The sequence below is a fragment of the Scatophagus argus genome, chromosome 9 (genome assembly GCF_020382885.2).
Source record: "Scatophagus argus isolate fScaArg1 chromosome 9, fScaArg1.pri, whole genome shotgun sequence".
In the NCBI taxonomy this organism is placed as follows: domain Eukaryota; kingdom Metazoa; phylum Chordata; class Actinopteri; family Scatophagidae; genus Scatophagus; species Scatophagus argus.
The window spans coordinates 17,878,263-17,902,725 of NC_058501.1; the positions used below are offsets into that span (position 1 = coordinate 17,878,263).

The following is a 24,463-nucleotide window of genomic DNA, read 5'->3' on the forward strand; positions in this document are numbered from 1 at the left end:
TCAGCTCAGGCCACTGCAGCTTTCCAGACAAGATACTCCGATATATTTCCAACTAAGTTGTGTCTGCAGCTAAAGATCAGGGAGGTCCGGCAGAAGATCATGCAGACGGCGACCCCCTCTGATGCCTCTGGTTTAGGCACCCCTGAGTCAACTTGCTCTATCCCTGGACCTTCCTGCTCCCAGTCAGGAGAAGGATCTGCGAGGGGGGAGCTGCAGGATGAAGAAGAGGAGCAAGGGACAGAGGCGAGCCCAGATGATGCTCGTGATTCACAGGACTCTTCCAGATGAGGGACGGTGACAAGATAAATTGACCAGTCGGTGACGTCACACCTTTCCACCCCTTACACACTTTCACACTTTACTCCCCCCCCCACCCCCAACACTCTTAACTCACTGGTCAGAGCCTGATTTCTTTCCACCCTCAGCCGCCAACCTGTGAGAGTGAGAGATGTATGTATGCAACGGTTTTTTGTAATGTGTGACCCTCATACCAAAAAAGGATGTGAAAGACCAGTGGCACAAAACTACCATCTAACACCACCCTAACACACACGCACACACACACAGAGACTGCACCTCCCGGTTTCCACACTCGAATTAGCTCTCTGTATTACCCACCTTGGAGAAAGCTCTGATAGATGCCAGTGAACGAAGGACCATTGTGTGCAGCTGCGCTCATTTGCCTTGAAGAAGCTGCTTAAACCCTTTCTGAGATGGTGAAAAGTCAGCAGTTTTAAAACAAGGACGTTTTATGTTTTGATATTTGTTTTTAAAAGGATAAGCAGGAGTGAATGCAGGAAGCATCTGCTTGAGGAACAAGCTGTATGTAGACTTAGCTGTTGTAAGCTTGTGTCTCGTTTCTGCTGACATTAGGGGGCTGGGCCCTCAACAGCCGGAAACCATTTGATTTGAGAAGAGAACTCATTACTACGACCTGGAAAGATCCTTTTCTCCATTTTATTGCTCACATGTAGACCTTCGGTGGAGGTCTACCACGAAGTGACTGAAAAATTGACTGAAACTCAAGTGGACTTCTGGCAGTGCCATCATTCCTGCAATTACCTTGTCTGGCCAAGTCCTCCCTTCTTGTGACTGACCCGAGCACATGCCAGAAGGAAGGAACCAAGCATTCCTGTGCCTCTCATTCGCTAGCCATGAAGGAAGGAGGTGGGTCAGAGTCATCAGGCACATCCTGGCTCTTAGTTGTAGAGGTCAGGCTGTTAAGTCCTTAATCCTCTATTGCCAAGCGGTTTTATTAACTTCTTAAAATAATTTGATTTGTATTTAATATTGTCATACTCAGTTTGTTGTACTATTCCCTATGGTTATTATTATTACTCCTCATATCATCGCAGTGAACCCTCTTCCTTTTGTTTCTTTCATGTCTACCAGCTGTTGATTTTTGTACTTTTTTGTTTCTGTTTTTGGAGGCAGGTGAGAGATTTTTCTCCACACCTGTACTGTTCCTCCATTGTAGTCTTCCCTTGACTGGCCTCTCACCTCAGCAAGGAGTTGCGGTGCAGTCGTTTTTATTGTTCATTTCAAAGAGGAGGACAAACACAACGTGGACCTTTGTATTCTTTCAATAGTAATAAGCCGTATGTTTTTAGACAACCCTGTATGCCTCTGTCCCTCGCCAAGTTTGATTCTATACCCTCCACACTTGTACATCTCCTTCCTCCACCTCTATCCTTCCCTCCTTCCTCTCTTAGTCACTTTATTGCTTTCTCCAGACCTCCTTTTTAACAGGCGGAGAGAAAACTGGGGGAAGCGAGGGGAGGGTAATGAATCAAAGAGAGCTGGTAGGATCTAATACTGGTTGTGTCTTTGTGCAAGACTTGGTTGTGTTGTAAATACTTACTGTAGAGTCAGTAGACTCATTATATTATAAGGAAAAAATCTGTCATTGAACATTTGACCTTTAAGACACCCATTACCGAAAGTAAAACACATGAAATGGAAAAAAACAATAATAAATATGGCTATTAATGTTTTTGTGTTACTCCTTGTTTTGCTGTTCCAGTATACAAGAGAGGAATTTATATGAATAATTTAAGTTTGTATCTGTATCTTTCAGTATGCAAATAAAAACAGGTGTTCAATTAAAGTGATTTTATGGCTAGCAAAGTGGAAAATGGGTTTTACTTAAGCAGATACAAAACATTTGAAGTGAAGATTAATTTTTGTCCGGCCCGTTTTTAAATCTGTCATCTCTACAGTGTACAGACTGTAGCCACATGGCTCTTCGTTGTGCTGAATGACTGACAAACCATGCGTTACAAATGTTTATCATATTGAAAAACCATTTATTGATTTCACTTATTTACAACTGAATACTTTCTTCAATAGCACAAACAAACCTTTTAAAAAAAAATTGCGTCCATTTCATACAAATGACAAAATTAAGATCAATACTGAACTCAACAATTTGGCGACAGCCGAGTAAATTCTCTTTTTTTGTTGACTTGAAGTAGTCGTCAGAGGAGCTGCAGTCCGTCCACTGCGAGGCTGTTCTCCAGAGCTGTGTGATAGATCTCTAAGGCCTGCTCGAGAGGCAACTCTTCCCCCTCATTGGTCGCAATGATGGCTATGGTCTCCCCGAACTCGTTACACATGATCGTAGGAGTTCCCTGTGCCTAACGGGAGGAAGCAGAAGTCAGAATCGGTTCAACTAACAACTCAGTGGGTACACGCACAGAAATAGTCACTAAAGAATCTTTGTCTCACTAACTTTAACTGGCCAAATTTAACCATTTTAGACCGCATTTAATAAAGTGTATTAAAGGCAGAATGAGCATGATTTGTCAGTTTGTGAACACAAAATTCAAAAATTGTCCCTCCTCCCTGACTCAACAATTCCTGTTGAATTGTGCTTACAATCTGCCACACATAAGTGGTGCCTGAAGGGAATTATTTGTCATAGGAGTCAACACTGGTTTTTGTTTTAGGAAAATTCTACTCATTCGGCCTTCAATAACAAACTAAACAGAACTAAACTTTTCTGCTCAGATCCGCTTCATGCAGTGCTTTATAATGGCAGTTTTGAGGGATGAGTGAGATGCATTCTGACCTGCTGCAGATCTGAAGTTTGGATCTGGATGAGTTGAGGCTGCCCATTAGCTAGTTCCACTGTTGAAGCGTCCACCACCGCCACAGCAGAGCTGCTCTCCACTGCAGCTTGGGCAGTGGCCTGGTCATCTAGCCTCTGCTGCCTGGCATGGGTCTTTTTGTGGTTCCTCAAGTTGGAGAAGGTCTTGAAGGCTTTGCCACACTGTGGACACACATGAGGCCGTTCGCCTGTGTGTGTTCGGCGGTGTTCAGCCAGGTGCATACTCTGGATGAAACCCTTTCCACACACTTCACAGCGAAATGGCCGCTCACCCGAGTGTGTGCGCAGGTGCTCTCGGAGGTGCGTGTTCTGACGGAAGCGCTTGCCGCACACTTGGCAAGGAAAGGGGCGCTCACCGGTGTGGACTCGCTGGTGAAGTGCAACTCCAGAGGAAGACACAAACAGTTTACCACAGACAGGACACTGGTGGGCCTTGGGACGCTTTCCCGAGGTGCACCGTGGCCGCCCAGGGCCTAAGGCAAAGTGGCTCAGTCTATGAAGTCGCAGATTAGCAGGAGAATTGAGCTTCTTCCCACAGATGTTGCAATCTAGACCCCCCCGCATGAGAGTGGCTGAATCCCCTGATTCTGTCTCTACTGTGGTTGAGGTGGAGGGCTCTGAAGTGAGATCTTTTCCCACCTCGGCTTGGTTGTCCGTCTCTTTTCTGACTTCTGTCCCTGTACCAGTGTGCACCAGGTTGGGGTGCTGTTCCAGACAGTGGTTGTCTCGTTGCCTCCTGGTCAGGAAGCCAGCCTCACAGTGAGGACATGGGAACGGGGCTGGAGCCCCTGGATGTTGGGTGTAGCGATGCGCTGCTAACTTGGTGGGCCAGCGAAAGGTGGCGGGACAGTCTGGGCAGCACAGTACTGCAGCATTAGAGTGCAGCAGGCTGTGCTGACGGAGGTTGGAGGACTGCGAGAAGGAACGATGGCAGACATCACAGCGGTACGGTCGCACGCCAGAGTGGATTAGATTGTGTCTCATCAGATTGGCCAAAGATGAGAATGTTTTGCCACAGTCAGAACACTGGAAGGGACGCTCACCAGTATGAGTGCGGATGTGGTTGCGCACATGGATATGCTTCTTAAAAGACTTGCCACAGATGCCACACATAAAGTTGCGCTCGTGTGACTTGCGCCGATGGTGAACAAGCTGCAGCTGAGTAGGGAAGGTCTTAGGGCATGAATGACAAGAAAAAGATCCTTTGTCTGACGGTGCAGCTGAAGCAGCTTCTGCTGCATCAGCAGAGCCAGGCATGACACCAGTGTCATCCAGGTGAGCAGGGTTTGTAGCTAAGCTAGAGTTTGTGGCATCCTCCACCCTTTTGGAGTCATCAGTGTTGCCTTCAAGTGTGGCAGACACCTCCATGTTGTTGTCCTCCTGCTCCATAATTTCCCCTCCTTCCATTTCGCTCTGAGAACTTGGTACTGTATCTTCTCCCATTTTTTCCATCTCATCCTCTGTGAGGGGGGCCAGCAGTTTGCTTTGTGCCTCATCAATGTGGGAATACCTCTTCTCTCTTGCTCGCTGTAGGATGGCAAGAGTGGAGAAAGATGCTCTTCTTGGAGCTGAGACCTAAAGAAGAAAACAAACACATGCCAACTTAAAATGTCAAGCTAACTCGAGGTTGCAGATATGCACGATATGCTCATGGTTGTTTTACTACCACGGAGGCAGGGACGGGTGCGCCAGATGAATCACGGCTGAGGTGGGTTCTACGGTGGTAGAGGTACTTGGTCATGTTGGTGAAGGTTTTGTTGCAGAAGTGACATTTGTGAAGGGGATCTGCAGTGTGGGACTTCCTGCAAGACACCACGAGGAAAAGAAGAAACAGAATCATAAGGTCACATCAGCTGTCAGTTTCTTACAGTTACCTCAGCTGCTGTGGTGTTTTTAAGATGTCTACCTGTGCATGATAAGAGTCATCTCAGTGGTGAAGCCATTGCCACAGTCCACACACAGGTACCTGGCCACACCTGAGTGTGTGCGCATGTGTGTCTGCAGTGACGATGCCTTCTTGAAAATCTTGCCACACTCCGGGCATTCATGCGTGCCCTGCTCATGCACACGTTTGTGAGCAGCCAGCCGGTTGACGGAGGTGAAGGTGCGGTTGCAGAGCTCACACTGTTGAGGTTTGGCACAGAATGCTACCTTCTTCTCTGCCATTCTTATCCGAATGTTTTCAACCTTCTCTGTAGTTTCATCCCTCCCTCGCACCTCCTCGAAGCCACTCATGACACCTGGCTCTCCACTCTCTTTGTCCTGACCCAGGAAGTGCTCTCCTTGGTGCTGGAGGAAGTCCTCTGGGGTCTGGAAGAGAAGGGAGCATTCTGAGCACTCATAAGGGTGGATGACCACCACCTCTGCTGGTTGCTGCTGCTGATGCTGGGTTTCAACCTGGACACTGGGGGCCAATCTTAACTCCAGTCTCTTGACACCATTCTCCAGAACCCCCATTTTTGCTGAAGAGGCTTGGCCCACAGCAGGCAGCAAGGGGGGCAGCTTGGGGCGACGCTGACTAAGAGCGCTGGACTTGTCCGCCAGGGCTTGAGCCGTGAGAATCTGCAGCTGCACGGTGGCAGAGCCGGGGGTTGGTGTCACCGGAGGCAGCAGGGAGGAACGGGAGGGTGCAGCGAGTCTGGAAACAGACTGACGTTTCTTCTGTTGTTGATGTTGGGCAAGTACCTGCAACATACAAACAGAAATGCAGAGAAGAGAACTTTCAAAGAGAGCAAAACCATAAAACCCTTATTTTGTTGAGATATCAATTCCTTTATTCTGAGATGTTTACAATCTCAAGTACCTGTGCCAAGATCTCTCCAGCCTGCTGCTCACTTAGCACGTAGTTCTGTACATTGTTCATTGGAGTGATGGTGCCATCAGGCTGCAGCACGTACTCCTGTTCCAAGGGGCAAACATATGGGTTACTACATTTTTATATGCAACGCTAGCAGTGCTACTGAAATTAGCAATGTCTGACATCACTCTGATTCGCCTGTCTTTTAGTTTATTATCAGGTATTCTGGAGACTGGATGTCTGCTGTTTAGCTGTGACACCCATTCAAACTAGTATTTTCTAAGATTACAGTACAGTTGTAACAAACCAATCTGAGCTGACCTACACAACCAAATCAGAGTCACTCGGATGAATGTTTCTCTTTGAAGCAATTTGAATGCAGTGCAGAGTAGAGTGGAGTATATGGTGCCTGAGTCAAATGAAATGAATGCAAAGTCAGAAACTATGATGGATTATCCTTCTAGGGAAATGACTGCCTGTCATCACCGTTCAAAATTCTTTAGGGGAGTGTGCTTTTGTATTTGTAGAGAAACATCACCAGAAACTACTACTGCCATTGACTGCTGTCAAATATTGTAAAGGAGTTTAGCACAGCAGAAAATTATTGCTGTCACCAGTATTATTGCTCATATCTACAGTTATTACGCGTCTCTCGGTTTGTGTGTCACATATACTTTCTCACGTCTGATGATGCACACTGGATTTGGTGTTTGAGCTTTGACAGTCCAGGACAAAACTCCTAATTACTAGAATTAATTATGTCTGTCAAGACTCATGCACTATATGTAGCGACTATTCGGGAGCTTTGTCACATGGTGCAACAACAATCGCCCAAAGCTCGGTATCGGCCAAAAAAAAAGAAAAAAAACAACAACAATGACTTGCAATGCACTACAGTCCTTCAGCTCTGAATGTTGCTGCAAAGAAGCTAAAAATTCTAAAATATGGATGCCTCACACACAGCTTCAATCTGGCAACACAGCAAGATCTATTCACTCAGCATTTTCAAGGTGTACACCCAAGACTATTGTGAAATACGGTCACAATCTGCCCTTCTGTTCCTGAGTTACGGTGCTGATTAATAGCCAGAAAACATTATGATGTCACAGTGAAGTCTACCTTCATCATCTATCATATTAGACGTTTGTGTGAAATGCCAAGAACAAGAAGACTACCCTTGGACTTGTACAGTAAAAGATAAATGAATTGTACTTCACAGATTAATACAAAGAGGTTTTACAGTTATTAGCGAGTTAAAAAATTCTCTTGTGTCTGTCCAGTGTTTGGTCTCTTACCACCGTCTCTGTGTTGCTGTGTGTGCTGCTCCTGCTGTGGGTCCGCCGGTGCTCCAGCCAGGTCTCGGGTGAGTCAAACAGAGCCAGACAGTCAAGACACTGGTAATGGACAGGTCCTGACACCTGGGCCTCTGACCCTGCCTCCTCTGTCTCCAAAACCTCACACAGCTCTGGTGGACAGTCACAAAAACAGACAGCGTTAGTTTCTTTTTCTTTTTCAAAATGTAGTGAGCTTGACTGAGAATCAGAATTGAATCTCTCACCTTGCTGCTCAACCTCCATCCCGACTTCTCTCATGTGCATCTCCTGGTGCTGCAGCAGTTCCTCCGGATTCACAAGAAGGGTCCCACACTCCAGACACTGGTACTGCTGGGTGTGTCCCATTTCTGGGATATCATGGACGGTCATGGCCTCCCCTATCTCCCCTTCTCCTTCTCCCTCTTGGCCAGTGTGGATCTGCTGGTGGATCAGTACATCCTCAAGGGTGTTGAAGAGCTGATGGCACTCGCTGCACATGTACTGGTGTTCCACGTACACACCTTCTGCCTCCTCCTGCTGCTCGGCCATACTGGTCCTCTAAGTGTGTGTGTGTGTGTGGTCTTAGGTACTCTGTCTTCACTACTGTAAATAATAAATACTTTTGTCATCCAGAAGGCCAGTATAACAGCACACCTATGGTAAACAAAAAATTAAAATGATAAATATGTAACACTGATCAATACCATTATATACAAATCAGCAGTTATGTGGTAGCCATCAAATGATGCATGATTTCGGTGTTTCTCTGTCATAACGCCAGCAGCAACGTTACATTTCTCGTTAATTCGTGCATATTAAGACCCAGTAACAGACAAGACCCATCAGGTTTCACACAGACATGATGAAACATCATGTCTCGAACAAACATCGCAGTCTTCTGCCGCTAGCTAAATGAAGGCCCGCTGTTGCTAGTAATACCACTACTCAATGGTACCTCGCTAATCACTTTTTGATATGCCACACATATGTGATTCACATCTTTGTTTACAGTGTGTGATGGCATATGGAGAGCTGTTGGCGGCGCTCCCTCCGATATTGCAGACCTGTTTCCAGGCACCGCGGTTTCCTGAGTGCGGCTCCCCGGTTCGTCAGGCGGTCCGTCAGGCGGCGCTACCCACTTTTCCCCGCAGCTCGCCGGCTACGACGGCGGGCCCTTCTTTTTCCTTACCTCTCACTTACTCTCGTTGGACAATGCCTCGTGTGGTCATCACTCCTAGTTCACTCAAGCGCATTCCTTTTTTAATCCCTGGTCACCATCTGTGACATGGAAATCAAAAAACTGACATGTGTCCGTGGGAAATTACATTTCAAAACGTGTAGTGAAACGTTTACCCGCCGATAGCTACCATTCTTGTGAAACAAAGCCCCGCCCAATGCGGTAGTCTGAACATTTCAGACTTTGTGATTGGACAGGTTGGTTGTCAGTCATAAACAGCACCTCACTGTCGGGAATTGTAGTTCTATGCGAAATTTGAATATGCTTTTCCCCGAAATTCTTTTATTTTTGAGTTCTGTAATTTTAAGTGAGACGCTTTGTATGCTTTGGTGAATGCCTGTCCTGTACTGAATCATTTAGGCTTAAATACATGGTTACTACATGGTTACAACGTCCACCCCGCTAATATTGTGTTGGCTATATGTCCATAAAGTGGCATAGTGGCAAATTAATTTAGCATTGCAATCGCGATTTTCCTCGTGAATACGGTAAATTGGTGGTTCAACGGCCTGGACTCCAAGTTCCCAACAACTCATTTTCCCATTAACCCTTGCGAGATTTACGTCGTTGTGCGTCAACTCCCCAGTCCCCCCACCATCACCGTTCTACAGAGGAAGAAAGGGGGAGACGGGCAACCTATACAGAACGCTGTAAGTGCAGTTTATATTTATACCGATTATCAAAACACATACTTATATATCTTAAATCTGTACCAGTCTGGCTACTAATAACGCTCAATCTTGTCCCGAGTTTAGTTCACACAAATATGAGCGGCAGCGGGCGGCCCAGGGCCAGCTCTTTCGCTGAGCCTCCCGGAGCTCCCGGATCCGCTGCAGCCGGTGCCGGATCAGCAGTAGCTGGTGGAAGCTCGACAGGAAAAACTGGGGCTTCACAAGCCAGTGGAAGCAGCTCGACGAGCTTTGGGAATTTAAAACTGCCGCGTAAGTGTTATTTATATTTCTACCATGAGCCCAACATAACATGGTTTTACAAAGGCTCGACTTGTACGTTATTTTTAAGAATTGTTCCGGGGTGTATTAATGCCGATCATTGTCGCGGAGCTAACCTTAGCCAGCGAGCTGTTAGCTGGTGAGCTAACTTAAGTTAGCTGTCCCGCTAATGTTAGCTGTGTTTTTCATTAAGGAACCACGGCGATCAAGGGCTTTTATCGTATAGCTATCGTTGCCGTTAGCTGCTGGTGGCAAGCACGGCAATAAGCCGCTGATATTTCGACGGCAATTAAGGTTATGTCATTTTTTCGGCAACATTAGCTAGCCGTTATTATTGTATTGTAACCCAAGACGAGACTTGGTGTCAGCCGACTCTCGAATATATTCGTCATTAATATCAAATGTGGAAGCTAGCTAGCTTGCTAACGTCTGTAAGGAGTAGGTTGAAATGATCAGGTCTAAGTTTTTAGGCGTCATCTTCCGTCCAGTGTGATAGTTTCCTCAAACTAGGGTTTCTTTACTATTTGTCTTGTGGTAGCCTCAAAAAGTGGAAATTATTTTCAGTGAAGATAATAAATATTGAGTTTGGGCTGCTCAATCTCCGGTACATGGTGACTTATGTATGCATTAACCCACACCTGGTTCAGTACAGTCCAAATCCATGTCAGGTCATCTTACTTCAGGAAAGTGAGAATTCGTACTTGGTTTATCAGAACCACTTTTGGCAAACATTCACATTACCTGTGTGATTATGTCAGTAATGCACAGGTTGAAGACAAGTTCTAATTTAAATTACTTTTCTGTGCATCTAAGCCACTGCCGCCTTAAGTAGGCTGTCTACTTTTACACTGAAGGTTCAACATGCTTACTTTCTTTACCATTTTGACACCTGTACTGGAACCCCAGATTTGCCAACAGCAAAGTCCCTCCAGTTGGTTTTGTTGGTATGATGACAAGAACTTGGAGAATGCTCAGGGGGTCACATAGCTGTGCAGCGGTAGCAGTTGGCTGAAGATCTGTAGCATTGGATGCTTGGATAGAGATGTGCAGATGAACAGTCTAGGAGAGACAGAAGACAGTAGCATCATGCATCACAGCGTGTGTGTCACACAGCATTTTCCAAACTAGAAAGAAAAGCTGGAGTAATTTGGAGCCCGACAGAAAATAATACAAGTCAAATGACTAACAGAGATAATGAAAGCCGGTCAAAGATCAACATAGACTCTATTGCAGTGCAGTAGGCCTTTGCCGAAGTTAATGCATAAAGCTAATCAGCAGATCTTCATCAGGTGATTTAACTCATTTGCATCTGTTGCTTTTGAATATAAGCTCCAAATGTCTTGGTCACCAGGATCTATGGAAGCATTATTCTTGTCAGAGGTGTCTGGACTCTGCACAAATCCAAACAGAAATGCTGTTTTTGACTGCACTGATACTAGGCCGGCTAAATCTGAAAACATCTCTCCGTGTCTGTGTTTGGCCAAACTGTCCCGACTGTTTTCACACCCAAAATTAAGCTCTCTGGGGTGGGTAAATCCAAAAATCCTAAGCTAATTTTTTAAGAGGTGTTCAGATTCTGTGTAACAGTGATGTTAATAGGCTGCGTTCTGCTACTTCTACTCTCTCTTTGATACTGCCAGTCGCACAATACTGACTGCCCATTAACCTCTATTTACTGATGTCAGACGATTTGGCAGTATGTAATAGTTAGTTGATCAATGGCTTTAGGGCAGCAGCATTACTAGGTAGCTTTAACAACCCAGGAAAGAATTAATAGTTTGTACTCATTCAGTTGCCTGACAACAGAAACATATGTCAGTGGAAACAACTAAAAGGGTGTTCAGCAATACTGAAAATCACTATAAGTCATCAGCGAGAGCAGGAGGTGACCGGCTGAGACTGAACAGAAGAGGAGGGGAAAAAAAGAACATTTCTAGTCTTTCTGGCCGATCAGAACGTTTAGGAATTATGCCAGTTACTGATGTAAAGTGATTAGAACTTGCCACACAAATCACTAAATATTTTGATAATTGATAAATCATTTCAGATGTTTTCAAACATTATTCTGCTTTCAGCTTCTGAAATGTAAGCATTTGTTTTTTCCTTTGTCATTTATAATAGCACAATTTATGGAAATTGTGATGTGCACACACACTCACACACACACTTATATTATTCGGGGCGTTATTCAGGGCGTAGCGAATGGTCAAGTGAGGGTTTGCGTTGATGCTGATCTCGTGGCACTGACCTTATGAAGTTGATCAGCTGAGTATCAACAAGACGTGACCAGTACACATTAGATTCATTTTCTTTAATCAGTGTTATCTTGAAATTCAGTGTTACAGTTTGCCTTCAGCTTGGTATTTAGTGCAATGGAAATCACAGCAAGCCCTAGCCTCATGTTGCCTCATATAAAAATGATCCAAAAGAATTCCGTACATTGTGATTATATATTTAAATTTAGGAGCCGTTAAGGAGAAATTTAGGTGAGCACCATACTGGATCAGTACTTTGCATTGACACCCTATTAGCATGGGGAGAGTAAAGTTGTATCCGTGCATTACAAAAGTGCCATTTTGTGTCTGTGTGGACCATCAGTAGTTACTTGTAATGAATATTATTTGGGGATGTGCATGTTTAGTCAACTTGTCATTTAAAAGTTGTCACACTCAGCACCAGAAATAATTAGTTAGTAAACTAATTATTGTTATTCTATTAATGTATTTGTAGGAGCACTTGCTGTAGCTACGTGTATGTAGGACAGCACATTGTCACTTTGGTATGTGACAGGAAACAACTTTGGTTCAGGGATCAGGTGTTGCTGGAGGGAGGAGCACAAATAGTTTATTTTTTGAGCACTTTGCTAGGCGGATGCTGTGTCGTTACATTGGTGAAATGTTTGACTCTGAAGATTTATGAACAGTGGGCAGTAAATATTCTATCAAATACAAGAAGTGGAAGTCTGAATCTTTTAATCTAATACGAATGTTGCTTCATAAAAAAAATAGAGCAAACATCCATCACTGATGTCAGCAAACGCTAGTTACCTGTTGCATCGGCCTCATCATTGAAGAATGGACAATGTTTAACCTTACAGACCTAAACGTGCCTCAATTTTCACTGTTTTATGGTTATTTTCCTATTTATAGACTAGTCTAAGTTTAAACTTACTGTTTGTTAAACTTACTGACTTTGATCAGAATCTTATGTTGTGGGTGCACCAATAGCTTTGGATTTTCCCACATGCAAATCAATTATCACACATTATCAGGCAAGGTTCTGTTGCAATTCCTACATGCCAGCATTGATAAATATTTCTTATCATACTTTTTCTTGATCATTTGATTGAACTACAAGTGTTTTCCACTTACAAATAAGCCCCAAGTTAATTGCTCATAAGTGTGGGTGTGATGAAAGCCTCTCTGCTCATCATTTTGTCTTACTCATCGGGCGTGTGTTGACGTATCAGAACTCAGAGCTTTTCACTGACAGCTGGGCAGAGTGCTCATTTTTACATTCATTATTCAAGGGACTATCATGCCACAGCTGCTCCATCTTTAATGTGCTCCCCTCTGACTTGTTTAAAAAGAGTGTGAAAGTGATGCTAAAAGGAAATACAGAAGAACAGTGTATTTTGAAGCTGAAACACAGGAATGTGGACGAACCACACAATGCCTGATCTCAAAAGCTGAGTATTTTCTGCTGACCTGAGGGTAGAGATCAGATCTAGGCCAATCATGTGGATATGCTATCGGCTGCTGTTTACTGCTAACCTTGAAAAAGTTGCAAAAAATATACAAGTAAAGAGCTGTAATTTGTCATCATGAATCAAATGGCGAACAGTAATCTGATTTGGAATTTATTAAATCATTTCATTTAATTGATTTTGATGAAGCAAACATATTCCTACAGGCAGAAATAGCAGGTGGCGAGGCCAAATCACGGACTTTTTTTTTTCCCCCGTCTGTTTATGTGAGAGACCAAAATGCTTCACTCTCTGACTCCATTTTGAGACTCGGAGACCTACTAGAGATCAGGAGGGGTCCTGTTGAGACAGGCGAAGTGAGCAAGCCCAGGAAATGGTAGCACTTATGGGTGCGCTACTGTCCACGCAATTGTATCACAGGCTCTGACAAGCCTTTTGGCAATGGGCCTCTTCTCTGCTGTTCTTTCCCTCCCAGTGTCATTGCTTCTGGTGCCGATTTGTCAACTCAATCTTGACCCAATGCGTGCATAGGCGTAAAACACTGAGCAGCTACTTGACCTTAACTAGAGCTGTCAGTTACTGTTAGATCTTGATCATCTCACTTTGCCTGATTTACACAAGGTCAGACATTACCCCGATGGTCACGCTGTACTCCTTCCTTCCTGTACTATATTCTGATATAAGTTGTGAGAACTCCCACTTGTACTCTTAGCTGTACACAATGTCATCAAAGTGTAGTAGCCATTGTGTTCCTGTTTCTAAGGCCACATAAAAGCGGCACATTTCAGTTTGACTGGACTCGCCAGAGACTGTGCGTTTTTTGCCTCTGCTCCCTCATATGTTCATTAACACTTCTCCTCCAGTCAGGCTGACGGTACATTAATGTTACACCATCACTTGCTGTTGTAGACAAGTTGGCAAACAAGTGTGAAGTTGACTTTTTAATCCCAAAGGTTTAAAAAATAAACTCTGACCTCTCATCCCGTCTGTAAACGGCTCTGGATCAGAGCAGAATCTGGTTGTTTATTCCTCCAAAGCCCCAACTCTGCCAGCGACTCTCTCCTCCAGAGCTTCCTGGGCCTCGGTAGTTGAGCAGAAACTCTGTCCTCACACAAGCCCTGCAACATGCGTGACTTTAAATACAAGGGGATTATTTTCACCGAACATTATGAGCAGTAGCATGTCTCTCCAGTAAAAACTAAAGAGACAGAATAATAACAGAAACTCTGCTATAACAGGATGATAACATCCGTACCAAAGAGAGCGATGTGCTTAGCTGTCTCTTACACAGACATTTAGGTTATGTCGATTGTAGAGGTGCTGAGCTGGAGGTGTGATTGACAGTAATAGTGGCAGAAAATGACTTGAGAACATTTACTCAAATATTGTAATTTTACTTGATCATACCTGAGATTTTCAGTCACTAGTTAATTTGCAGAATCAGAAAAGACAGACATATAAAGACAGACTATAATTCAACAAAAATATTATCATTTCTTATAGATTAGACTCTGCCACATATGAAGTAGTTAGAATTAGCTTCATCTTAACCAGCTGCAACATTAAAGTGATCAACATATTAATGCACCACCAATAGTTATAGTTCAGTGATCTCAAGAATAATATTCTGAAATGGCCGATTTTACAAAATAAGTATGTTTACTTTTGGTACTTTTATCGTGTTTTAGTAGTTTTACTGGAGTAGGGTTTTGAATGCAGGACTATCTACTTGTAACAGAGTATTTTTTTTTCTTGTAGTATTGTTTGAGTAAAAGATCTGAATCCTTCTTCCACTACTGCACTATAATACCCTATTCAGATCAACGCAGGTTAAACCTGCAATCTGAGTGGGTCAGCGCGTCACCCGTCCTGGCTTTGTGATTTTCGTCTCAGGCTGTGACGTTATCTTGACACGGAAAATTATCATCATTTCAGCATCTCTTTGACAGGATGTGTTTGTGCTCTTATCCACAGGAGACAGTGGCAAAGTGACGACGGTGGTAGCCACACCTGGCCAGGGCCCCGATCGCCCACAGGAGGTGTCCTACACAGACATAAAGGTCATAGGAAATGGCTCCTTTGGAGTGGTCTACCAGGCTCGCCTCATCGACAGCCAGGAGATGGTGGCAATTAAGAAAGTTCTCCAAGACAAGAGGTTTAAGGTATGCTTAGACAGGCTTATCCGGTCAGATAATTACAGTGAGGCAAAAAGCCTTAAATAGGAACTTTGCATCTGCAAAGAAGCCTGTGGTGGCCTTGGGTAGCAACAGTGACTTATGTGTATTTTTCATAATTATTGCTCTTTTACTCTGGATTAAAACATGAGGCATTTCAGTAATTGTCCTGAATCAAGGACTTGTTTTAGTTTGCAATAAAATTCATATTTGTTTCTCAGTTCACAACATTTGTGTTTCCTTTCCCTTTTTGTTTTTGCTTCCTTCACTGTAGAATAGGGAGCTGCAAATTATGAGGAAACTGGACCACTGCAACATTGTGAGGCTACGTTACTTCTTCTACTCCAGTGGAGAGAAGGTGTGTACGCTCTGACTTGGCAGTAGGAATCAAGTTTCTGGATGAAGCACTCTGCCACCACACCCAACCATTTAATGGTGCATGCATCAACGATGATTCATAGATATGTTTTCGACAAATTGATTTTTCTTTTTATTATACATTAAATTCACATTCTTTACTTTAAAGTTTTGATGATCCAATCACTGAGTTGCTCATATTATCGTTGAAGCTTTGCCCTAAATGTGTCTGCATCTCAATAAAACAAGCTATTTCAGCCAAACCTGGCAAGTCGGTTTAGTTTCACCTACAGCTCAAGCAACGAGAACTGCTTGTGATTACTTGGTGGAACACTGGCAAGCATGTTAACCATATAGTCCATAACCTCTGAACTGCATGCTACGGAAAGAAAACAAAATGTATCTTTGAATTGCTTAGATCAAAATTTCATCTTGCATGTTTTCCATGAGTAATGGTGCGCATTGCATTTTGCAACAAATCAACACAGTATTCATACCACAGTATTCCTATAGAAATATAACCAACAGATAAATTGTTTGATTTTAACTTAGCTGCTGTAAAGAGTAGTAGTAACTGTTAAATCATATTTTACAATGGATTGGGCAGGAATTAGAGTAATATTATGCTGGAGTCAGTGAGCCTGAATATCCTCCCCTGTATTTTAAGTCTGACATTGTTTACACTCCATTATACTATAGCAATATTTACTTTGACAAGTTGATCAATTACGTTTACACTCATGATAATGGATGTAGTTTATTACTTGTAAAATGGAAATGTCATGTCAGAAAGCTGCATCTCTACTTATCATGTACACTCCAACGGATTAGATTACATTGGTTTATTTACTCAGAATATCAGATTTAAGGTACTATAGCTTTCATTTTTCACCTCTGATTATGTGGCCCTTTTCCTTGTTTTCTCCTTCCCAGAAAGATGAGGTGTATTTGAATCTGGTGCTGGACTACGTCCCTGAGACAGTGTACAGGGTGGCTCGGCACTTCAACAAGGCCAAGACCACCATCCCCATCATCTATGTTAAGGTGGGTTATGATTGAAAAATGATGGAAGTTAATTGTACATTCTGTGTGTTTTCTGGTATGTATTTTAAATTATAATGCTGAATTTGTTTTTGGGAAGACCCGACAAACAGACCGCCGCACAGCATTGCCTTCATGTTCTGTTAGACAAACAAACACAGTATGATCTGTTAGAAAGGCAGTTGCTTCACAAGTTAGGGAATTGTTCAGCTTTGGCAGAGAGTTATGTTAAATATAATACTGTAAATTTTTAATTCAGAAAAGATTAGACGATTTGTAACTTCTGCATTAATTTTAAGTCACTGCTTTGCGTGCTGGGTCATCGTGTCAAATAATGAAAGGGATCAGATTTACATATTTCACATACATACTTTGAATTGACTTCCATCTGCTGCTGAGCAGTTTTTAAAGCGATTCAGTGGAAACTGAAACTACAGTTTTGTTCGCTGATTGCCTGTGGATGTAATGAGCAACCAAGTATTTTCCTGTTTGTTTTTCACAGACAGCTCACTGTTTAAGGATTATGAAAGCAGAAGGGGAAAGATGGTCCCATGGGAATTAATCTGTTTGCAATACACTTGGTTCCCTGTCTAAAAGGATGTTCATTTCGGAGAGAGTGTTTGTGTGTTTACTGTGTCTGTAGCAGCAGAGGGGACATTATATCTGTCTCATGGCCCATTTCCCTACCTCAGTCTGCTGCTCCCCTGTGGCTTTGAGATGCATCCTGATCTCTCTCACTCCCTCTCTCCTCTCATCCCTTCATCCTCCAGCACCAATCTTCTGTCGCAGATCAGCCCCCCCAACCACGTGTGCTTCCTGTCCCGTGGGTCTCATGTTTTTGCAATGTCTCCCATTGTTTTCCCTCTTTCTCGCCCCTTTCCTCCTACTCACTTATCCAGCCCCCCTTTTATCCATCATCTCTCATCCCTCAGTCATCTTGTCTGTAATCATTTTGTAATCTGTGGCTGGCCTTGCTGTCACTGCATTATGGGGGTAATAATGGTGCTAATGGTGATGATGACAGTGATTTGTTAAATTAAGATGCTTAATGTCTGCATTCTACAGATGCATAAAATCGGTGCAGACTTAAATGAGCAATTTTTATCGAAGAATGACATCATTGACCGAGGATGTGTAGATAAATGTCGCGTAGGGGTTGGATCAGGATGGTTAGACATCCCCGAGGATAATTTTTCACCCTTATGTATGTTTTGTTGTAGAAACACACTTCCTCAGGCTGCATCAGACTCCACAGAGCTGCTTCTTCCAACACACGCCCACACGGTGCATCCAAAAACAAAATTAGGGGAAATGTAGAAGTGACTGACACATGACAGACACACATGCTCCTGCACTTAGAAAAGAAATTGTATGGCCTTGACGAGGCACTGCTTTTAAAAGTGATTGCCAGGCTGGCAACCAGGCATCAGATTTTGTTTGTCATTTCTGCTCACTTTGTATTTTAAGTAAAATAGATAGTCATAGCCTAGCTTAATAATCAAAATGTGACATTACATAATGTTTAAAAACTTTTTACTATTGGATTTGAAGGTTTGAGGGCTAAGTTGTACATGATATGCACTATAATTTTCCATCGAGCTGAAAGATGCCAGGAAACTTGACCTCCCAAAACTTGACAGATCTACTCTTTCTTCAGGTTTTTCACGTTCTTTATTGCTTATCTCTGTTTGCACCAACGTATGTGATGTTGACAGGTTAGCTGAACTTTGACCTCACAATGAAACTTACTTTGCCGTTGTCTGTGATGCCCACGTGTATCCGAGTAAAGTGTTGTCCGGTCCCGGTTCCAACTATGAGACCAATATTTAAATATCACAATAGTTTTCTAGTTTTCTATCATACTTTCATACTTTGGCTTGTATGATCATATAATGTGTATTAAAATGCATTCTTTGTGAACCCCTGCAGAAACGCTGTTTGAACAGAGCGCTGTCATGAACCGCCTTGCCTAACACGAGAACAGGGAAAAGACAACATAATAGTGAACTTGGGTGCCCCCAAATGCTGTATCTCCGCGATTCTGCCTAAGTTGTTAAACACTGTTGGACGTCGTGCTCTCTGTCCCCCCCTCAGGTGTACATGTACCAGCTGTTCCGCAGTCTGGCTTATATCCATTCCCAGGGCGTGTGTCACAGAGACATCAAGCCCCAGAACCTTCTGGTGGACCCAGAGACGGCCATCCTTAAACTCTGTGACTTTGGCAGGTCAGTACAAGATGCTGCCTCTGGGTGTTTCTGTCTGTCATTCTTTCACATTGTTTTGACTGTCAGCATCTCAGTACGCATGTTTAGTTGGTTGTCTGTTTGTGTAGTCTTGCCATTCTCAGTACTGACTTTCCCTGTTGTTGATCTGTCAAATGTCTTCTTACCTCTCTGTCTTTGTAGCCTTCATGCTGTGGTTTTGTGGAAACAAACCGAGAAGTGCAAGTTTCATGTTGACTCACACTCCTGTTCTAAACTTTGTTTTTGCACTTCAATTTGCTTCTAATGTCTTCTAGTGCGAAGCAGCTAGTTCGGGGGGAGCCGAATGTGTCCTATATCTGCTCACGGTACTATCGTGCCCCAGAGCTCATCTTTGGTGCCACCGACTACACGTCCAACATTGACATCTGGTCGGCCGGCTGTGTGCTGGCTGAGTTGCTGCTGGGCCAGCCCATTTTCCCTGGGGACAGTGGTGTGGACCAGCTAGTAGAGATCATCAAGGTACAGTAGAGGGACTTCAAACAATCACCAAATGCCAACTGATGAAAAGTATCATACTGTAACTTTGGGAATTTAAACTACTCTCAGGCTTTGGGTATCAAGAAATGTTCCTGCTTTTGTAAGAACTGATTGGATCATTTAACCAAAGATTGTGCTACATGCATACGATACCTCCTTAGTCAGTGTGTGTGTGTACTCTAAGTATAGTTTTTAATTACGGGTATTAAACAGAGAACAGCGTGCCCAGAATGACAGTGCAAGCCGCACACTTAATATAACATAAGGTATTTGTGTTATCATCCACACTGACAATGACACGTCCACATTTTGTGTGTATGAACTTTTCACTCTTGTTTGTTAGGTTCTGGGGACGCCAACAAGGGAGCAGATCCGGGAGATGAACCCTAACTACACAGAGTTCAAATTCCCACAGATCAAAGCACACCCTTGGACAAAGGTATGTTCACACTGCTGTAAAGTATTATTATTTGTCATCAGAGTGAGGTTTCAGTGATTTTATTTATTTAAGACGGCTTTTTTTTTTTTGCCCTTTCTGTGATAAGAAACTGTCGTAATAATAATAATAGAAAATGATTTTAGAAACTGTAAGCTGATGGTTTACATCAGCATATCTTAGAAATATGGTTTATTGACTTTGAAGCTGGTGTTGCTTTGATGCATTTTCTCTTTATTGATCTGTCTGTTCTGTGCTGGTAAAGGAGTATATAATGCACTCAACTTGGGTACTGTAAAATGAGCTCCTGTATCTTTTCCTTCGCTGTAGTATCTCTTGTTGGCGTGGTCACAGGATGAGTTGCGCCGCTGTTTTCCTCCTTGTCGCTGTAGTCATGTTTACATTAGAGATGGAAGAGTCATGCTGCCTGGGAGCACCTTAACTCTTGGTTTTATATAAACTCAAATTCCTCTCTAAAGTATGTTGGCACAGCCTCCTCAGTTTCTTTTCCCCTGTCAGGTGTTTAAGCCTCGCACCCCGCCAGAGGCCATCGCCCTCTGCTCTCGACTGCTGGAATACACGCCGGTGACCAGGCTGTCTCCCCTGGAGGCATGCGCGCACGCCTTCTTCGATGAGCTGCGCCAACCCAACACTCGCCTGCCCAGTGGACGAGAACTGCCGCTCCTCTTCAACTTCAGTCCTGTTGGTCAGTTTACCTCCCTGTCGTTGTTTTTGTATTCTCTTTTATCTCTGCTGTGTTTACTGTATCTGACCTCTGCTGAACTTTACGTAGGTGCTCGTGGTTGGTTGTAGTGTCATTGCACCTGAAGTATTTTACGAGTAATCACGTGTTTGCCTTTTCTGCTTTCGCAGAGCTGTCTATCCAGCCCCAGCTAAACTCCACACTCATTCCTCCTCACGCTCGTGCACAGACATCGCCTGCCTCACATGGTATGTATCATAATGTAATATTATACCTTTTGGTCTCTGAAGAATTGAGAAACAAATTAATTACGCATTCACAGTCAGTTTTCATTTAGCTGTTTGTGTAGTGCATTTGAAAATATGAAAACTTGTACAACACTAAATTTTGAAGGGTGAAAAGGTAGTGTGGGATTCGATAAATCTTTTGCCTGCATGATACATTTCCGGCTTATATATCTGAACTCTTATGAGTATTACCTTGTAGACATTTCTATTTGTTTTCAGACTCATTACATTCACAGTTCTAATTATTAACACTCAACTGTCTACCAAAAAAAAGATTCTTTCCATGAGGTGAGTTTTGTTTTGGTGACAAGTGTGCTCCCTCTCTCTTCCTACAGAGGGCAGCGTGTCAGACAGTTCCGCCCAGCCCAGCTCAGCACCTGGATCCATCAACAACAGCACCTGAGCATCCATCCCTCTGTCATCCTTTCTTTTTGTCATCCCCCTTTTCCTTTTCTCTCCTCTGCTCTTCTCCCTCTCAACCTTCCTCCTGGCTCCAAACAACAACATCTAAGATAGAAAGAAATAAGTATACACACCCACATAAACACTCAGCGTTGCTGTTTTCCCTGAATTTTTACCATTTCCAATAGAAAACAATTTCTGTGGCTGCTATCTTGAGGAAGTTGTTGTTTTAAGGACATTTTGGTCGCCATGCTTGGGCTTAATATAAGCTGCAGTTCTGAGCTCAGGCTGGCCCTTATTTGTCCTGTTAGAGTAAAGAAACTTGTTAGGATGTTTGGGAGATGAGATGGAGGGGTTGTACTTGTCATATGGATTTTCCCTATCACAATCTGCTGTTGACTTTTATCCCTTTTATGTTCATTTTATTTGCATTAGCTAATTTTACATGTGTCTGTGGTGCCGTCGAGTGGGGCCCTGATTGGTTATGGAGCTGAGAATGAAAGGCCAGGCTAATATTGACAATCATTCTTAGTAGGGTCAAAAATGGCACACCTGTACTGTACATAGTTTTTGGTTGTACAAGCCACAGTGTAGACGAGAGGCTTTCCTGTCACTTTCTACTCTGAGCTCTACTCAAGTATTGTCAGTTAACTCAGCCCAGTGGTGAACAACGGTGAAGAATTTTAAAAAATCTCCCAGTTTGATACCAGACGGAACATATTGGCTGATTTTGTACATGTCATTTTAGATAACAGGTGGTTTTAAATTTTATTACGAAGGGGGTCACCACAGCCTGTCTTTAGAGTTTCTTTTTGACTATTTGCTCCTCAACTGCCTTTTATGTGAATGAGAGGGAGCTTCTATAGAAGAGCAGAGTGCACATCTTCAGTGTAAGTATAAGCTCGTGTTTTCTTTGGTTAAGCTGGAAACCAAGCGTTTCATGTTTATTCTCAAGTGAGTATAGCACATCTTCAAAGGGAGTAGAGGTGAAGAAACGGGGCCAGTTATGTGTACTGTCCAGCTGTTACCTTTACACAGAGGGAGCCACTGGGGAGGGGCTCCAGTTGCATCTCATACAGAAGCCTTGACACCTCTCGTGTCATATACACAGTTGTCCAGCACTCTAGCTTGGCTAGTCGCCTCATTAATTATGTCAATTTACAGTGGTTGAGTTTCATATCATTTTGATTATGTCGAAGAATGCAGAGCCCGGAGAGAGACCACTGGCTGCTCTCACTGCTCACCTGACTTGTGTTGTCATTTCAGCTAGTATTCACAGTCATTGTTTGTGCAGGGGGAGGACTCTGAATGGATTTAGTTAGATTTGCCGAAACCCTCTTGGCCCCTTCCCAAACAGCCTGCCTGTGACGCTCATATCATGTTTTTCTTGTCCTGTGATGGTGACAGGAACTGATCTGCAGCCTAATAGTCCACTGTCGGCATGGACTTGTTTCCTCTCTTCCACCACGCAAATGTGCATGTTCAGCCCAAGTTAACCACACTATATTACTTCCACTAATCTCAGTAATAATCTGACCAGGAAACCCCTGAAACCCAACAGCTTTTGGAGCCTGCCCTTCCGTTCCTTTTTGTCCTCATCCCTCTGCTTCCCTCTGTCCTCCTCCTTTTTTTTCACTGCTAAACTGTAAATATCAAGTACCTTTTATTTTATTTTGTTATTTTTTTGTTATTATTGTTATTATATTGTTGTTCTTGTAATTTTTTTTTTCTCTAGTAGACCGGCGCAGCAGCAGCCGGGCTGTTTATCCTCAGTCACAGTCTGTAAATACAATTTCATTTCAGTCCCTGGTTCAGGAGGGGAAAACAGAACAAAAAGTTTCATTTTTATTCTCTCTCCCTCCATTTCTCTCTTTATGGCTTTCCCTTTTCCATTATATATGTTGTCATAACTGTTTTATTTATTGTATTGTGTTTTTTTGGGAGGGTGGGGGATCTTTTCCGCTGGGGTGGTAAAATTGAGGGATTAGGGTTTTTTTGTTTTGTTTTGTTTTGTTTCGTTTTTAAATTCCAAATTTTAGTCCAGCAAGGTCACATGCAAAATGATTTCACATCCAAGATACTGTACTTAAATGCAGATGTTTGTGTGTGTTCTCAAGTCAGTGGTCATGTATGTATGCAGGTGCACATGCTAGTCAACAAGTGGAACTCCAGTTTTCCACTTAACTTCAATGTGAAGGGAATGTGACAAGCCTCTGGATCTGTGGGGTGATGGTGTTTGGAGGGAGCACGGACCGCTGTGTGTGTGTGTGTGTGTGTGTGTGAGAGTGAATGCATGTGTGTGTCTGGAGGAAAGGGGAAACATAGAATCAGTCCATTGACACGTATCATCTCCTGTGTCCGACCGTCTCCTGTTTGCGGTTACTGCATGTCGTATGAGTGTAACAGGTTCGACCTGTTAGTTCAGTGTGTCTGCTTCACAGATACTTTGGAGAGTTTCTTGAGCACAGCTGCTGGGAGTGTATGTGTGTCTGTTTGTGTGCTGGCAGACCATGAACTTTGTTCTCTGTACTCCTGACTCTTTCCTAAAAGAAGAGCTGACAAAATGTGCTGTTTTTAATGTCGTTTTTTTTTTTCTATCTTCTGATCTGTCACACTTTGTTTTTAATTTGCTGTGATCCTGCTATTTTATCACCCTTCTCTGAGGGTAAAACGTCATTATTGGGAACAGAACGGTTGGATAAAGGAGATGATGAGGAGAGAGGCATGTAGGGAGAGAGACAGTTTTTGTTTGTTGGTATAAATAATTAAACTCATTAATAAAGTGATGAAACTGTTGCTGCCTCACATTCATGATTGAATTATAGCTGAATAATTGATCTATGTTAACATGATCACAGTGGGGATGCAAGTTGCAGTGTCATTAGAACAGCATGTTTATTGATTATTTGTTTAGTGTACACAAAGAAAAAGAATGTCAGTCATATGAAGTTAACCAATTGTTTTTAAAGTCATTTTGTACAACAGAAGAGTAGATTACCAACCAAACAAAGCGCACAACTGCCCCAAAACCTCAGATTTTGCCCAATTTAACTGAGAATTTGCACAGAAAGCTGCACCAGTACGTACAATATTAACTGATGTGATATGGGCCTTTAATGGGCCCCTCTTGTTAACAGATCTTGAAATCTTGTCTTCAAGATGTCGTGTATCTATTTTTACATTAATTGTCCATTTTGTGTTTATGCACAT

At 43.1% G+C, this 24,463-nt stretch overlaps 3 protein-coding genes across 10 annotated transcripts in view; 2 read left to right on the top strand and 1 right to left on the bottom strand.

Moving 5' to 3' along the window:
- Positions 1-2,127, top strand: part of cicb (capicua transcriptional repressor b) — a 36,448-nt gene extending 34,321 nt beyond the window's left edge. For all 6 annotated transcript variants that reach the window (XM_046399117.1, XM_046399114.1, XM_046399116.1 and 3 more), the window contains exon 21: positions 5-2,127. In XM_046399117.1, coding sequence (XP_046255073.1) covers positions 5-288 — 284 coding nt within the window. In that variant the 3' untranslated portion in view covers positions 289-2,127. The remainder of the gene's footprint in view (positions 1-4) is intronic.
- A 158-nt stretch (positions 2,128-2,285) lies between these two features.
- On the bottom strand, positions 2,286-8,616 carry znf526 (zinc finger protein 526). 3 transcript variants are annotated; one of them, XM_046399136.1, is made up of 8 exons: positions 8,409-8,616; positions 7,465-7,822; positions 7,202-7,371; positions 5,913-6,008; positions 5,016-5,794; positions 4,776-4,911; positions 3,071-4,684; positions 2,286-2,636 (listed from the first exon to the last, which is right to left on the bottom strand). In XM_046399136.1, the coding sequence occupies exons 2-8, from the start codon at positions 7,766-7,768 to the stop codon at positions 2,478-2,480; spliced, it is 3,258 nt and encodes a 1,085-aa protein (XP_046255092.1). In that variant the 5' UTR covers positions 7,769-7,822; positions 8,409-8,616; the 3' UTR covers positions 2,286-2,477. The 3 variants fall into 3 exon arrangements, with proteins under 3 accessions (XP_046255092.1, XP_046255091.1, XP_046255093.1); XM_046399135.1 differs by having other exon boundaries at positions 7,465-7,873; XM_046399137.1 differs by lacking the exon at positions 8,409-8,616 and adding an exon at positions 8,284-8,386 and having other exon boundaries at positions 7,465-7,873.
- A 330-nt stretch (positions 8,617-8,946) lies between these two features.
- Positions 8,947-24,048, top strand: gsk3ab (glycogen synthase kinase 3 alpha b). The gene is made up of 11 exons (XM_046399228.1): positions 8,947-9,106; positions 9,212-9,397; positions 15,087-15,274; positions 15,561-15,644; positions 16,577-16,687; positions 18,779-18,909; positions 19,203-19,407; positions 19,769-19,864; positions 20,381-20,567; positions 20,735-20,812; positions 21,187-24,048. Exons 2-11 carry the CDS (start codon positions 9,223-9,225, stop codon positions 21,252-21,254), a joined length of 1,323 nt encoding a protein of 440 aa, XP_046255184.1. The 5' UTR covers positions 8,947-9,106; positions 9,212-9,222; the 3' UTR covers positions 21,255-24,048.
- The last annotated feature ends 415 nt before the right edge of the window (positions 24,049-24,463 follow it).